The sequence below is a fragment of the Peromyscus maniculatus genome, chromosome 14, assembly GCF_049852395.1.
Source record: "Peromyscus maniculatus bairdii isolate BWxNUB_F1_BW_parent chromosome 14, HU_Pman_BW_mat_3.1, whole genome shotgun sequence".
Taxonomy (NCBI): Eukaryota; Metazoa; Chordata; class Mammalia; order Rodentia; family Cricetidae; genus Peromyscus; species Peromyscus maniculatus.
This window is the reverse complement of record NC_134865.1, coordinates 58783301-58799495: the sequence shown is the minus strand read 5'-3', so window position 1 is coordinate 58799495 and position 16195 is coordinate 58783301. Positions and strand designations below refer to the sequence as shown.

Below are 16195 nucleotides of genomic sequence, written 5' to 3'. Positions count from 1 at the left end.
ATAAGCGTCACTTAGTCATGGTGAATTACTTCTTATCTACAGCCATCTGGCTGGACTCAGCCTAGCTCCACTGCTCACTACTGGTATCCAGAAGACTACTCTACCTCCTAGGACTCCGTTCCCTTCACTTTTAAAACAGGGATGGGGGGTGGGGGAGGGATTGCTCATTGTCATCTGGCTGTATGGAAATCTGAGCATCTCTTCAAATGTTTAAAAGCTATTTTCACTTAAAAAAAAACTGAGCAGGCTGTTCATATTTATTCCCCATTCTTCTGTGGAATATCTTGTTTTTAAAAGTTCCTTATACATTGAGTTTAGCCATAATCAGTGATGTAAATTACAAACGTGCATCCCAGTTATTGCATTTTTGTTTGCTTATGGCCTAAGTGCATGCAAAAGCTTTAGTTGTTTTCTATGGATTTCAAGAGGCAGGGAGGAGGATTCACGTCTCTAATTCCTCGCTCTCCCTGCATCCCCACCCTTTGCCATATGAACTTAGAATCCTCTCCAACAAAGGCAGTTGATGTTTTCCTGCTGGTCCAAGGAGAGCGAGGAACAAAGAGCAGGGCTGACCCAGCTGACCACCCCATCATAACCTGGCAGCTGAACAGCATCCCTGGGAAGCTTGACCCTTCCGGGTCACAGACAGGGCCAACTTCCCTATGAAAAAAAAAGTCTTAGTATTTTGGACTTGCAACCACAGAACATCTCTATCTCATGCTCTTTCCTTTCTTACTGAATTATTTGTGGGGAAAAAAATAACCTAAAACAAACATTGCAGCTCCTAGCAGCCTTGAGATGAGCACTGGGCAAAGTGTAGACCATCAGCCACACCTTGCTGACTCCTGTTATTTTCCCCAGTAACTGTATAGTTAGCTGTAACGTGAATCTTAAAAGTTCTTATTAATAAGATCAAACCCAGAGCTGGGTATTGGGGTGAATGGTGGAAGATTAGAGAAGCAGAACAAGCCACAGCTACCTTGCCTTGCCAATTCCTCAGCTGATCCTATTCAGGTTGGAAGCCTCTGTGTCCTCATCCAGAATGAATCTCAGCTGAACTGCTGCTAGAAGCCTAAAAGCTTAACCAGCCTAGTTCCTGGTCTTCACGCTTTATATACCTTTCTGCTTTCTGCTCTCACTTCCTGGGATTAAAGGCTCCCTTCTTGGGATTAAAGGCGTGAGCTTTAAACTCACAGAGATCCAAATGATCTCTGCCTCCCAAGTGATAGGATTAAAGGCGTGTGTGCCACCATTTTCTGGCCTCTATATCTAGTGGCTGTTCTGTTCTCTGACCCCAGATAAATTTATTAGGGTGTACAATATTTTGGGGAACAAAATACCACCACAGTTAGCGTTGTATAATCAAATCTCTGGCCAATCTGGAAATTATCCTGGCATATAGTATGAGGAACAGGTCCAATTTCCCTTTTCCTGTACAGCCATTTATGGACTTCTATGCAGTTGTCCCAGCATCGTTCAGTCTTCTAGCTCATCTCCACCCACTCCAGCCCTCAACCCACCCCATCACCATGACTGACACCGACTTTACTGCAGCCTGAACTTCCTTCGGCAGCGGCGCCCATTTCTGATGATCTACCCGCCCAGTGCCTATCCCCGGGCTCTACACCACTTTCAGTTAGACTTCCTGTTGATACAGAGGACAGTCTCTCTTCCAAGCACTTCTTCGGTTTCCTCAGGCTGTCTGTCTTCCTTTATTCTTCCAAGTCAATCTTATCATGAACAGACCTTGCTCCAAGCAAAGAACCGATGGTGTGTGGAGCAGGGGTGGACCACAGACCCTTGTACAAAGAGGACGGTCCCAGATTTGAAACCACAATCAGGTCACAGAACTAACTCATCTTTCCATTTCTCCTGATTGCAGGGTTTGGGTAAATTATTTGGGGAGGCTTTCAATTGTACTGGTTAAGGATGTTCACAGCATTACCTTACTAACTTTCGTATCTTGGCTGCATCAGTCACTTCCTACTTGGGTTTATGGCTTTAGCTGCGAGCTCAGTCTCTACATCACCTCACCTGTGGGAGCACTTTGACACCTGGACGGAAGTTTACTCTTGCAGAGTTCTGAGGTCATGTCTGCTAGTCATCTGGAATTATGACAGATTAAGGACCACTGAAAATGATAGGCCACACAAACAGTATACATAGAAACCTATGCAAGGACAACTTGTTCAACATTTTTAAGTGAAAAATGACATTTCTTCCACCAGGGTCAAGATGGAGAAAGGCAAACTTGTGTTTAGTTCAGTGGTTTACTCAGTACTTAGCCCACACTAGCAGATATCACTGATGCTAGGAGGGAGCTGGCTTTGTGGGATCTCAGCTGAGACCCTTGTTCCTTGAGCATCCCGTGGCTGACCTCAAGTGCTCACCTCAGTCTTCATGCCAGAAGCTCACTGGGGCTTGGCGAATACTTTTAGGGTGTTGTCTTATTTGCCTCTCATGGAAGAAATTCCCTCCCTCCCTCCCTCCCTCCCTCCCTCCCTCCCTCCCTCCCTCCCTCCCTCTCTCTCTCTCTCTCTCTCTCTCTCTCTCTCTCACACACACACACACACACACACACACACACACACACACACACACCTTTAACTGCTGTGGACTCTGCTTTCTATTCAACCCGACGTGCATTTAGGAAGATTCTTTTTACTCCAGTGGATTCATGGTAAAATGAATTCTCACAAGCAGAACAAGTCAGTAGCAGGAAATAGAATTAGCATACAAAATCGATACTTTTCATATAGAGAGTTACTAGTTAGAAGATATAATGGCAGAGAAAACATCTTACTGGTAACAGTGCTTTGATTGATAGATTAGCTCGTCACATAATCATTTACTGCATATGTCCCTTCCTATAATGCATCTGGTTTTAATCATATGTACACCCAATTATGCATAGATATAAGATAGTAAATACAGGATGGATTTGCCCTAAAATTCATTTGAGAACTGTTTTGCCTTTGATGAAAAGAAAATCATATTTATTGTGCACATATGTGCCACGGTAATCTGATTAGGACAGAGGGCAGACAACATTGTGAGGGCTGATTCTCTTCTACCCTTTGAGTCCCCAGGACAGAACTCGAGACATCAGGTTTGGTGACAAACGCCTTTTACCTGCTGCACCGTCATCTCTTTGAAAACTTCCAGTTAGTCCACATGTACGTCCAGGGTTAAAAACCCCTGCTTCAATGAAAAACAGAATTCAAAGATAGAGTGGGAGGCATACTTCAGTGGTCGGCAGGGGTCCAGAGTCAAACAAGGGTATTTTTGTTTGAAGGGGAGAAGTTTCTGAGCATATTAAAATGCAAAAATGGCTATGATAAAAGGCTATATATAGCTAGCCTGAGCAAAGTACGGATCACAAGGGCTGAGGGCAACAGTCCTGGGCAAGACAGGTATTCGTAAGAGGAAGTGTGGTTGGGAGGGAGGATGCTCTGCTGAGTAGGTCATGGGTGGGAGAGCATGATTAGTTGCTGAGAGGCTGAGGTTAACTGGATTTGGAATGGCAGCTTTGCAAAAACTGCTAACAGAAGGAGGCACTGGAAGATACCTGGTATAGATTACTATATCAGGGGGGCATCAGTTTGTAGTTAACAAAACTACCCAGAAGCTATTTTAAGATTATCTTCTTTCATTCAATTTTAAACATTTGAAGATTCTACAAGGATCAGAACTACCTTTCAGAGAAAGAAAACATTTGCATTACTGGAACCACAGGAAGCTTTTCAAATGGTTTGTTCAAGACAAAATCTTGATGTAGTTCAGGTCAGTCTAGAATCCTCCTGTCTCTGCCTGGCGATTCTGGGATCACTGGTATGAACTTTTTTTTTTTGTTTTTTTTTTTTGTTTTTTGTTTTTTTTTTGTTTAGTTTTGTTTTGTTTTTTTGAGACAGGGTTTCTGTGTAGCCCTCACTGTCTTAGAACTCACTATGTTGATCAGGCTGGCCTTGAACTAGAGATCCACCTGCCTCTGCCTCTCCAATACTGGGATTAAAGGTGTGTGCCACCCAGCCCAACACTATCACGAGACTTTTGCTAGTTATTTAGAAATGCTGGCATGTTTGGCAACAGGTGGTTTTAATTGCTCTTTAAGATAGGAAAAAGGCCGGGTGGTGGTGGTACATGCCTTTAATCCTAGCAGAGGCAGGCGGATCTCTGTGAGATCAAGGCCAGCCTGGTCTACAGTGCAAGTTCCAGGACAGCCAGGGCTACACAGAGAAACCCTGTCTCGAAAAACCAAACAAAGGAAAGAGAAGTTGTGTAGTGTTTTAAAAGTTTGTAACAACCTCTCGGTTGTTAGCCAACCACATATACAGAGTCTAGGGAAACAGTGTTAGCCAGTTCTCAGAACATCTTCTCTGCAAGGAAGCACTTGGGTTTGTGGGCTTTGGCAGTAAGTCAGGACCCATCTTAGTTACTCTGAATAAAATCATCTTTAACAGCGTCCCTTTCTTTCGAAAGCTTCAAATGAGCTTATCATATTCTGAAATGCCGATGCTATAACTCAACAACAAACCAATGGGGTGTACCTGTTGATCCCAAGCCTTCACAGACAGTTAGCTGGGTATAAAGCAGACATGAGGATGTGGGTGGACTCAGGTACTGAGATTACCAACCTCCACAGATGCTTATTACATGCCTTCGATGTACTTACGGTATTTGTTCTTTTAAGTTTTTCACTTTTTCTCAACTATATATTAAAATGTACATCATTATGCTAAAAAATGTGTAAGGCTTTTCCTTGAAACTGATTTAAAATACAGCTTCTGCTGCTGAGGTATACCCAAGGCATTTGCCCAGGAAGGGGAGAGATAAAAGCACATTGCCCAGAACCACAGCAATGGTGCTAAACTAGAATAAAGACCTTAAACGAGCCACGCATCCTCATAACCCTTTATCTAGAGCCCAAGAACCAACTGCATCAGCCATGATGATGGCGGCCTAGCAGCTCCTCCTAGTACCTATTAACTCTCAGTTCTCAGTGGCTCAGGTTAACACAGAACTTCCTAGACCATGGAAGGAAATTTTAGATAGATGGCTAGATAAGTAGATATAGATAGACGACAGATTGATAGATGGATGATAGACAGATGATAGGTAGATAGATACAGATGGATGGATATGCTTAGTGTCTCTCATCCCCAAATGATTAATCAATCTTTTGAGGACTGATAATAACTCTTTATTCACAATGAATTTTACTTAAAAAAGATCTCATTCATAAGCACCGACTGAGATGCTTTATTCACCTCAGGTCATCTGCTGCTCGTTTAAGAGTCGATGTGTCATCCATAATCTCTTATTGCAACTGATTTCTAAAGAACTCAAGGCCCAACCACATGCCACTCGGAAAAACTATATCCTGCCCCTCCAAATGCAGCACGACATAAATAGCACTAATTCCTCTTCTCAGCAGCTCTGACCAAAGAGCTCTCCAGGGATTTTCATACAAATGAAGTTCTTCCTTTAAATGCTGCGCGTAAAAATAATTTCAAATACCCTCAAATTCCTCAGCAAAGCTAACAGCTTGTGAATGGACTTCATGCAAGTAGAAAATAGGACTTTTGTCCGTTATAGAAAAAATACAACAGTAAAATTCAGAAAAACATCTGTGTAGTCCATAAGGATATATCAGGACCTAGAATTCAGAACTGTGGCACTTGGCTTCATTAACTTCTGATATCCAATGCATGAGCTCAATCAATGGTCATCTTTAAGTCTGTCTCGTGATCTTCAATACTGACAACAAAACCACATCGTCCTTGAGAAGCAGACCTTAATTTATGACATTATCCACTGTGTCATAAAAAATTTTAAATGTAAGGTTTAAAATACAGCTGATACTGAAGTTAGCCCCTGAAGCTGGTTGACAGAGAAATAGGCAGAATAAATGGCTTCCTTAAGCATGCATGCACACCTTAAAATGAGCATAATTTACAACCCTGTATTAGAAAGTATTTGTGCGCTTAATATTCTATTTTCTCAGGTAAATAACTTTATTCTCATTCATTATAGGTAAATACTACAATCTTGGGTGATTCCTGTCAAAAAAAGTATTCAGAAATGTGCAGAAATGCATGACCAAGAAAGATGGTAAACACTCATGAAAAACTTCATAGATGTGGGCCTCAGAATGACTAGGGATACCAATGAGAAACACAGATTATATAACCCAGGGCAGAACAGCATGAAAGTCTATCATTTGTTTGGCTCACCCATGTGCCTGAGTACATATGCAAGTCTGCCTTCAGCTCTGAAAATTGGCATGGCTTCAGAGAGATATTCAAAGTGTAAATAAATATGAATATATAAACTACTTTAAGCCCAGGTAGAAAAGCGGACGGGCCTGGCAATGCCCCATGAAGGAGCGCTCCGGGAATACCTTTGCCCCGAACTGTGGGGGTCTCACAAGCCGTCCTCAGGATCAGTGTCTGCAGGCAGCAGCTTGGACACATTTTCCAAGTGTCATCAGTAGAGCTCTCCCTTGACCCAAGCCAGAGTGTTCGAAATGTGTTCCACAGGCCCTGTGGGACTAGGGAGAGTGCACGACACAGCCCACTTCATCACCGAGCCATGGAACAGCGCCACGTTCCCCATCTTCTGTGGACTTAGCTGCGACAGCCACAGGACAGCCTCTCCTTAAAAGAACTGGGGGGCTCTGGGGACCCCTGCTCTTGTGGTCAGCCTTCCACAGGGTCTGTAAGAGCTGAGCTCCAGGTCCCCCTTTCCAAAGAGACTCCCACTCTGCCCGCCTGCCCCCCTCACGTTAGTTACACGGTGTGGGAGGGACAATTACATTGGGAAAGGGAGGCACTGGACCGCCCGGCACCTGTCTAAGGAAGGTGTTCTGTCCCACGTGACCACAGCAGTGAGCACGGAGCAAACAGCTCCTGTGTCTTTCAGAGTAAAAACACTCATGGATACAAAAGAAGCAGGCCCTGAATGACAGGCGCTCTTGAGAATACTTGAGGGAAGCGTGGCCTTTCCCCAGCAGCTCCAGGCAGTCCCATATTCCTCACTTTGACAAAGTAGCATCCCACTTCAGGCACAACCGTATATGCAACTCTACATGCAGCTGAGCAGTCATAAACACGCCACACAGAGGCATGTCAAAACGACCTTTTTCCTTCCAAGCAGTCATTATCGTACCAGATAACAGCCCGAGTCTCTGCTCATCACTGGCTACTGATCTACAGCACACTAACAGTGAAGTCCCACTTAGGATATAAAGCCTTAGACCAGGATCAGAAATGCTAGAGCAAACACCATCCACTGACTACTCTGCTGCGCACCTAACCACCACCCCCATTTGAGTACACCACCTCGGTGCTTAGATGTGCCGTCGGTCAGCAGAACACAGACCAGGAAGATGACGTCAAGTGCAGTGCAGCGGCTGCTGGTGATCCCCTCAGTCCACGTGCAGGCCCAGTGGAAGAAGTTCCCACCCCACACCGCTGAGGTCTCTTCTGGGTTGGTGGATCTTACTGGCACAGAGTGAATAAAGGAAGGCTCGATGGATGGCCAGCAAGCCTCACTGCATAGACACAACTCCGTTCAGGAATGTGTTGGAACTGGCTCTGAATTTGGGACTTCCTCGGTGATATTGAAAGCTCTACACAGAAGGTATGCAAAAGCTGTTACTAGTTTTCCAGGAACAAAGAAGAGCTGCCAAGGGTACCAGCTCTAGGAAGGCAGCTGGGGAAACAGTGGGCTAACAACAGAGCAAGGAATACAGCAGAAGACGCCCCAGCCCCTTGAAAAAAAACTGCTGCCCTGATACTTTACAAAAAAGATCCCCAAATATGCGTGGGAAGAGGAGTCGGTCCTGGTGGCGCACGGACCAGGACTGCCGGTTAGGACACCCGGACTGTACAATACAAAGTTTCGACACCCATCAGCTATTGGGCTCTAGCTGCATCCAGAAGTCTTTTCATGTGGCGTTTTGAAAAACGTGGCTGGAGCTGGGGCAGTGGCTTTCTCTGCTGCACAGGTCCTGTCCAGCCACTCGGAGTGGGGGGGCTTCGGGCCTGGGGTGGCTGGCTCCAGCCCATCTGGGAGCACTGTGGTTCACAAGAGAAGAAAAAAGGGGAGATGAGTTAGTGTAAGAAGTCAGGCTAAGAGGCACTGGAAATACATTTCTTAATCTTTATATTTCATGCCCTATTCACCACAGTGGCTTCATAAGGCTTACTATTTTCTCCATTTAAAAAAAAAAAAAAGGCGATGGGGGGGGGTACGTCTTTAATCCCAGCACTCAGGAGGCAGAAATAAGCAGATCTATGTGAGTTCGAGGGCAGCCTGGTCTACAGACTGACAGGACAGGTTCCAAAGCTACATAGAAACTGTCTCAAAAAACAAAAAACAAACAAAAAATGAAATTTACAAATCCTTTTTCTAGGAATAAATTTAATGGAAGAGACACAGGAAAAACTGAAACACTTCACTCATGGAACGCACATGGGCTAGGCACACTTCACTCATGGATTGCACATGGGCTAGGCACACTTCACTCACGGAACACACATGGGCTAGGCACACTTCACTCACGGAACACACATGGGCTAGGCACACTTCACTCATGGAACGCACATGGGCTAGGCACACTTCACTCACGGAACGCACATGGGCTAGGCACACTTCACTCACGGATCGCACATGGGCTAGGCACTGTGCTGCCAAACAGGGCATACTGGGGACTCCCTAGCCCACTCTTGCCTCTCCCTCTGCTATGCCCCGCCCCATGTACGTGTGTGTTTTCCTTTCTAAAAATAAGGTCTTACAATATAGACCAAGCTGGCTTCGAACTCATGGTCTTCTTGCCTTAGCCCCGAGTGCTGTGCCCTTATACCTACACGATTACATTTCTTAACAACAACCCTTAGAAGTAGGCACTGTCATCCCCATTTTACGGATCAGCAAACTGAACTACAGAGATCGAAAGTAGCAATTCAAGCTCAAATACCGGGCTACACTTGACCTTCAATACGCTGTGTTATAAGTAAATACAACAAGGAAAATGACAGAAAATAAACAGCACCAAGCATGGTATCTTAAGGAAGTTTCTTAAGACCCTCTGGACTGGATAATCGTTGACGGTGCAGAGCCGTGCTGTGTACTCAGAACCCTCAGCATCCTGAACCCTGTCCACGGAATGCCAACAGCATCCCACCATGGTGCCATCAAACGCTTTTTCACCTTTCCCAAGTCCCCCCGAGTGGATCAGGACAAACCACCCTCACCACCATTTCCTCTGCCAAGGATAAAAACAGACTGGGATATAGTGAAATACAGCACATTTTAGATTGTTCTTTTGCATCCAGTAATTCTACACAATAATATAGCCTTAGTATTTTTCTAATAGTGACTAGGTCACAAAAAACAAATTTAGCGGCCATAACCAGTACTGCTTTTTGCTCAGTATTAAACAAACAAAAACTACCTCCCAGGAGACAAAAAGGCACTCTTATCCTATCTTCTCTTGTATCCACAAATATACTCAAGTACTGTGAATTAACATTAAAAATCCTTGAAAAACATGACTCTACCACAGCTTATATCTAAGTTTCTTAAAACAGGAGCTTTCAAATGTTTTGGTATCTCAACCACAGTAGCACGACACAAATCTGACAAGACCTGCGCACACTCCCATGCATGCACTCCTTCAAGTTGAACTGAAAGGACTTCACAGAACTAACTATACCTATCCTTACTACAGTCAGAAGACCTCAGCGGCGAGTCTATCCTTGAGAAACTGTTTGTTGTGGTTTTCTAGGATGCTCAATGTCCAATGCCTTTGCAAGTGCACTGTTCAACAGCACGAGGCACAGTGGTGAGGTGGAAGGCTGTGCCGTCTCCAGGGAAGCTCCGTGCACTGCCGGCACTAACTCCACCCCTTCCCCTCCCCACCTTGGAGGACCTCTCTGCCTTCTGTTTTCATTACTTTACTATTCCAGGGAGCTCAGTAAAATGGAATCATCCAGTTTGTTCTTCTGTGGCTGGCCGGCCTCGCTCACTGTGTCTTCATCTGAGACAGCAAGATTCTGAGTGCCGAACGCTCAGCAGAGTGACACTCCATGTGGGAAAGAACCATACTTTGTTGCTCACTTGCCTGGCCATGGACAACCGGGCTGTTCTACTGTGACCAATGTCGCTGTGCACATCAGTATAGGAAAACCCCTGCATTAGGGGCTGGAGAGATGGCTCAGCAGTTAAGAGAACTGGCTGCTTTTGCAGAGAGCTTGGGTTCAATCCCCAGCCCCCATATGGAAGTGTACAACCTTAATTAACTCCAGTTCCAGAGTTATCCAACACCTTCTGGCTCCTGTGGGCACTGCATGCGCATGGCACATAGACATACATGCAAGCAAAACAGCTATACACATAAAATCATAATAATGTTAAATTTTTTCAAATTTCTGCTTTTAATTCTTTAGGTGATATAACCAGGAGCAGAGTTGGCAGATAGATATCATGGCCTTTTTATAATGGTTGGCTTCAGAAACTGCCATGGTATTCTAAAGGACGTACAATTTTACATTTCACCAGAAATGTTCAAGGGTTCCAATCATGTCTTTGCCAAGGCCTAGTACTGTCTGGTCTCTGAGACCACCATCAAATGAGTGTGAAGTAACCCAGAAGAATGCTGCATCATCCTTGCCCAGAATACAGTGCTTTTCACACTGTATAAACAGGATGCAATCCAATCCAATCACGATCACTGAGCTGTGGCACAGGCCTCCTCATACAATGGGATATCATGTGCGGTCATCAGAAACAAAGGGATTTTGCACAACAAAACATCCATGAATCTCAGGAACAGAACTGGGTGAAACCTATAAAGTATGAATTCTTTTGTGTAAGGTTCAGAAACATTAAAACACAGACAACATATTCTTTAGAGATATCTCTATCTATTAAAACTACTTTAAAAAACAAAAGTAATGATTGAAACAAAACAAAAAAGTAGGAAACCTGTTACTGCTGAGCAGAGTGGGGAGATTTTCTTGCTAGCTGCATTGTTTTCTTTACACCAAATGTCTCCACTATCAATATTCTTTTGTAGCAATTAGATAGTTTCCAAGGGGTTAGAATAATATGGAGAACAGCTTCGACTTTAAGGTAATATTAATTTAATCGATTGGAGCGAGGCACCCCACGGTCAGCTCTCTCACATTCTCATCAGTTAGTTTTGACAAACTGTACTGGTCTCCATCTACCTGAAAAACACAGCCTCATTGGGTGGGAGCCACACTTCTCTGTGGCTGGAAGCGTAAGTATTAGGTATGCAGTTAGAGATATCAGATTAAGGCAGTGGCAGCAGCAGGTTTGTTCTAGGCTCTGTGGCCTCACCATCCGTGTAGTTGTCTAGGTTTAGAGGACCAGGCATGAATTCCTTCCTATTGGCCAGGCCTTGAGACCAATCAGACAGCTGTTGGCTATTCCCAGGATAAAAGCACCATTACTGCACTGCTGGCGATATCTTGTAGTGGTCACTGTGTACAACACAACCCTACATTGAAGGCTTCGAGACTATCAGGAAGGTGGAAGTGGGGAGGACAGCACGAGCTAGAGGAGCAGGACATCTGCTGTGAGATTACGTCTTCTGGAGAAGAGAAGGAAGCTGCACCCATAAATACCAACAACATGGCTGCCTAAACAAGACCGGAACAATGACAATGCCAACTGGCATGCCAACATGGGCAGAGGAAGTCAGACAAAGGCCCTAAGCCTAGATGAGGAGCTACAGAAAATGAATGACTGCTGAGAGAAGGACAGTCAGCCTCCCCCAGATGAGACCCTTAAGTGGTTATCCAATACCAAGCGATCAGTCCTAAAGCTGGTACATCTGAGCAACTCTAAATGGACTCAACAGGTTATACATAATTATAGGTATTTTATATATGCTACAATAATGACTAAGAAAACCACCTACAAAAGTCAAGGGAGTGCTTAGAGGTAAAGGAGGGCATGAGTGGGAGAGGAGAGCAGTAGATGATAACAGGAGATTGAGGATGATCAGAGTATACTATCTACGTGTACGGGTGTCATAGTGACAACCATTACTCTCATAAATGCCAATGCAAACAAAAACGGAAGTGTGTCTGCTCTAGTGTCGGGTGTCTGTTTAGACGCTGGGAGACCACAGTCAACAACAGATTAAAAACTCCGACCCTTCTGGACGCCGGGCTGGCTCGGTGCTCGAAAGCATGTATTTACACAGCTTCTGAATGCTGGTCGGAAGGAACCCCAGGCTGGGGAAATGCTTTAGGATCAGCCCAACTACGCAGGCTCTGAACAGACTCTCCAGAGGGCCCAGTGCCCCCTAATCGAACCAGGTTTACCTTCAGAAGGAGGAGTGGAATGTCAAAGCTCTGAGGAAGAAAATCACTTCAAGGACACTGGTTCAATGTAAGCCTGAGTGCCTTACATTTCTTACAGCCACTTAGTCTCAAGTCTTGAAGAAAGCATGCACACACACACACACACACACACACACACACACACACACACACACACACACACACACACACACACAGAGTAACATTCTTTAAGATCCTAATACAGCTAGTCACTTCAGTATGTGGCATAGGCTTGCTGGCAAACTCCTGTCCTGGGGTACCAGTCTTGGAAAAGGTCTGCACACTTGCTCACTCGGATCCAGGGAACAGCACTGTGCACTAAACCTCCATAAGCTATAAAGCCAGGGAGGGAAGGGAACAGAGACAAAAACAAGAAAATAACAGTGCTACAGTTTAAGAAGGTTCTACTTAATGACCTTTCCCCAGCCCTTTGTACTGCCCAAACAAACAAACAGCACAAGGAAGCCCTGCATCTCTTCCTTTCTTCACCCTTCTAGCCTTACTAAGATCTTTAAATTCAGTCAATTTCAACTCCAAACTTTCTAGCGGTGGGGGAAGGGCAGAGATTTGTAGCTGCATGCTTAAGAAAGAAGCTGAATTCATCACAGTGACAGGGGAGAGTGTTGGCAGAGATCTGAGCTATTTATTCTTTTAGGAAAATCCTATAAAGAATGACACAAGGAAGCCTCTATCTGCAGTCCTGTTCATCACACTGGTGAAGAGCTGATAACAGATGTATGCAGTGGTGTGATTTAGTGCCAGGAGCTGGCCCCTGATGTGTATTAATACAGCGGCAAAGCGGGCCGCACCTCTCTTCATCACTCATTTCTATAAAAGAGGTGGAATCGGAGATGGCCCGATGGTAGGCAGAGCAAGCCCATTTGTTCTCCTGACTGATGGCGCAGGCTCAGGCTGTGTCCTTCACCTCCACGGGGCACTCAGGTTGTGAGTAGAAAAAAAGAAAGTGCTCAGTGATGCAGGGCTTAGTCAACAAGTGAGGAGAGGAGCGGGCTCCCGTGGGAACCACGTACAGCTAATGTCTTCTTCAATACACTAAACACCTTTCCTGCTTTGAATGTGCAGTCAACTCTTCCCAATGGTTCTGTCCTCATAAAGCATTAAAGCGGGGCTGGGGTTGTAGCTCAGCAGTAGACCATTTGCCTATAGACACGAGGGCTAGGCTTGATCTCTAGAACTGGAAAAAAAATTAAAAGCAAAAAATAGAACCAAGGAGAGGGAAATGAAGAACAAACGCTGAGAGAAAAGGTTTCATTTTAATTCTTTAAGTAGCACAGACTGGCTGAGGAGCTGGGTTTCGCAGTCTGGAATAATCAATCCTACCGTACACACAAAGGACACCTGGGAGTTCAAAGGGCAGATCCAGAGCATCAGGGAAACATCTGACCTGACCCTGTAACTAACACTTGACTTCAGAAGGTGACTTACACCTCAGTTTGCTCATGTATCAGTGGGAATAAGAACTGTATCTACCCTGAAGAGCTGAGGCCAAGGTTAAACGAACTACTGTATGCAAAGTACCTCACTCAGGGCCTATGCAGATGGAAAGCACTATAACAATTCACAATAATCATTAGGGCTGTGATTAAGATTATTCAGGATGAGCCACCAATTAGCAGTCACCTCAGACAGAAGTTCAAAGAGGTCCGTTTCAGAGTATTCGAAAAGCCACTCAGGGAAGGTCAGGGGTGGGGTCCATACTTGTCTGTTCTCTAACTAACTTGGCTAACAGCTAACCTGAGATATGTAATATGTAGCACTGAGTACGTAAGCTTTAGCCAGGATGTTTGGGTCCAGAAACACTTTGGGTTTCGATCCGTTTGTTTCACAATATCTTACATTCCCAGCTGAAAGGCCAGCCATATGCTATTACACTGTGCTTGCCTCTGACTGCAACTCGTCATACAAAGTCAGGTAGAGAATTCTACTTACATGGGCATGTCAGTGTTCAAAAGTTTCACATTTTGAATTGCTTCAGATTTTAGATTTTTAAATTAGAGATGGTCAATCTATAGTTTATCTAAGGAAAGTAATTTACAATAGCCTTGATATATAATATCTCTGATAGCATGTGTAATAAAATACCTGTATCTTAAGTGTACAGCTTAAAACCTTTTACATATATAAACACTCATGTCATCCCTGCTTGGTTTGTGACGTAGAACATTTCCAATGCCCAGATTTTTCTCATCTTCTCTTGGTCACTCTCCTACCAAAGATAGCCATTATTTTAGCTTCTATGAAATGGCATAAATTTTATATAGAAACTAAAAAAGTTTAACCTGAAAATGTTTTTAATCAGACATTTCATGATGAGTAAAAGTGGACACGCTATTTTATATAACTAGTGAGAATACACTGTTGTAGAAATCAGTTAAGAAAGTAAACAGAGCCAGGTATAGTGACGCACACCTTTAATCCCAGCACTTAGTAGGCGGAGGTGGATGGATCTCTGTGTGTTGAAGCCCAGTCTGGTCTGTAATCTATCTACATAGTGAGTTTCAGGACAGCCAGAGCTATATAATGAGACCTTATCTCAAAATAACCAGGGCGGGAGGGAAGGAGGGAGGGAGAAAGGGAGAGAGGGAGAAAAAGAGGGAAGGAGGAGTAATAGGGGCTGGAGAGATGAGTCAGTGCTCTTCCAGAGGACCCAGGTTCTATTTCCAGCAACCCACATGATGGCTTATAATCGTTTATAACTACAGTCCTAGAAAATCAATACCTTTTTCTGGCCTCCATGGGCACCAAGCACACACATGGTCTACAGATATACATGCAGGCAAAACACTCATATATGTAAAATAAAATAAAAATTATTATTTTATTTTTATTTATTTACCTTTCGTTTTGTTTTTTGAGACAGGGTTTCTGTGTAGCCCTGGCTGTCCTGGAACTCACTCTGTAGACCAGATTGGCCTTGAACTCAAAGAGAGCCACCATCTCTAGTCCATACAAATGATTTTTTAGAGGAGAAAGTAAATGAACCCAGGTAACCACTGCACTGAGTAGCTGCTATCCAGCTGGATGTTCATCAGCATGGACTTCACCTCCTGTCTGGGCTACGACAAAGGTCCAAATGACTGAGAACAGCCGACAGAGGATATAAAAAGCCGAGTGACAGGATGAAAAAGCAGACTCCACTGTCAGAGAGAACTAGGAAAATTACTTCTCAGCATCTCCATTTTCTCATGTAAAACAGGAATGAAGATCCCTTATCACAAAGATTCCATGGGAAGGTATATAAACACGTCTTTAGTGTTTAGTACACAACAGGTGCTCCATGAATGATAACTGTATATACCTGTACTAGAGCTAGATAAAGATGCTGAGGCCACAGGTTTCCGCTTCCTCTTAATGTCACGTGAACATGGTGGTCCCCAGTGTACCTTTGCCTGCCTGCAGAAATGAGGGGAGAAAGAAGAAGAAGAAGATGACGTTTACTTTGTGGTACTTGTTGGAAGGCACTGTACTGTCCAGATGAACTCTCTGACCCATTATAGATACATGGTAACAAAACAGGCACCATCTTTTGCCACTCATCATTGCAGCCTCTACCCATACTCAGAATTATGCATACAATACATGGCACTCTCAACTTGTTACCAGATTTCAGAGAAACAGACATTCAAGTTTCAATAAATAAGTGTTTCATTACGTGATTTTTATACAATACTTTTACATGAAAACTCTAATTGCAACTGAGCTAAATTCACTAATGAAATACCTATTCTCACATGATAATGCATCAAAAGGGTTAATGCCCTGTGAACAGGGACATTTACATAGAATTATAATAAGTT

General features: G+C 44.1%; 1 protein-coding gene across 13 annotated transcripts in view; it reads right to left on the bottom strand.

The window, feature by feature from the left end:
* Positions 1-2967: 2967 nt before the first annotated feature.
* The window catches only part of Gpatch2l (G-patch domain containing 2 like), a 55590-nt gene continuing 42362 nt past the window's right edge, over positions 2968-16195 (bottom strand). For 6 of the 13 annotated variants that reach the window (XM_076551125.1, XM_076551126.1, XM_076551124.1 and 3 more), the window contains exon 9: positions 5991-8078. In XM_076551125.1, coding sequence (XP_076407240.1) covers positions 7949-8078 — 130 coding nt within the window. In that variant the 3' untranslated portion in view covers positions 5991-7948. Of the gene's footprint in view, positions 8079-15696; positions 15792-16195 lie in introns of all 13 variants that reach the window. The other 7 variants (XR_013044425.1, XR_006063529.2, XM_006990301.4 and 4 more) reach the window with 3 other exon arrangements.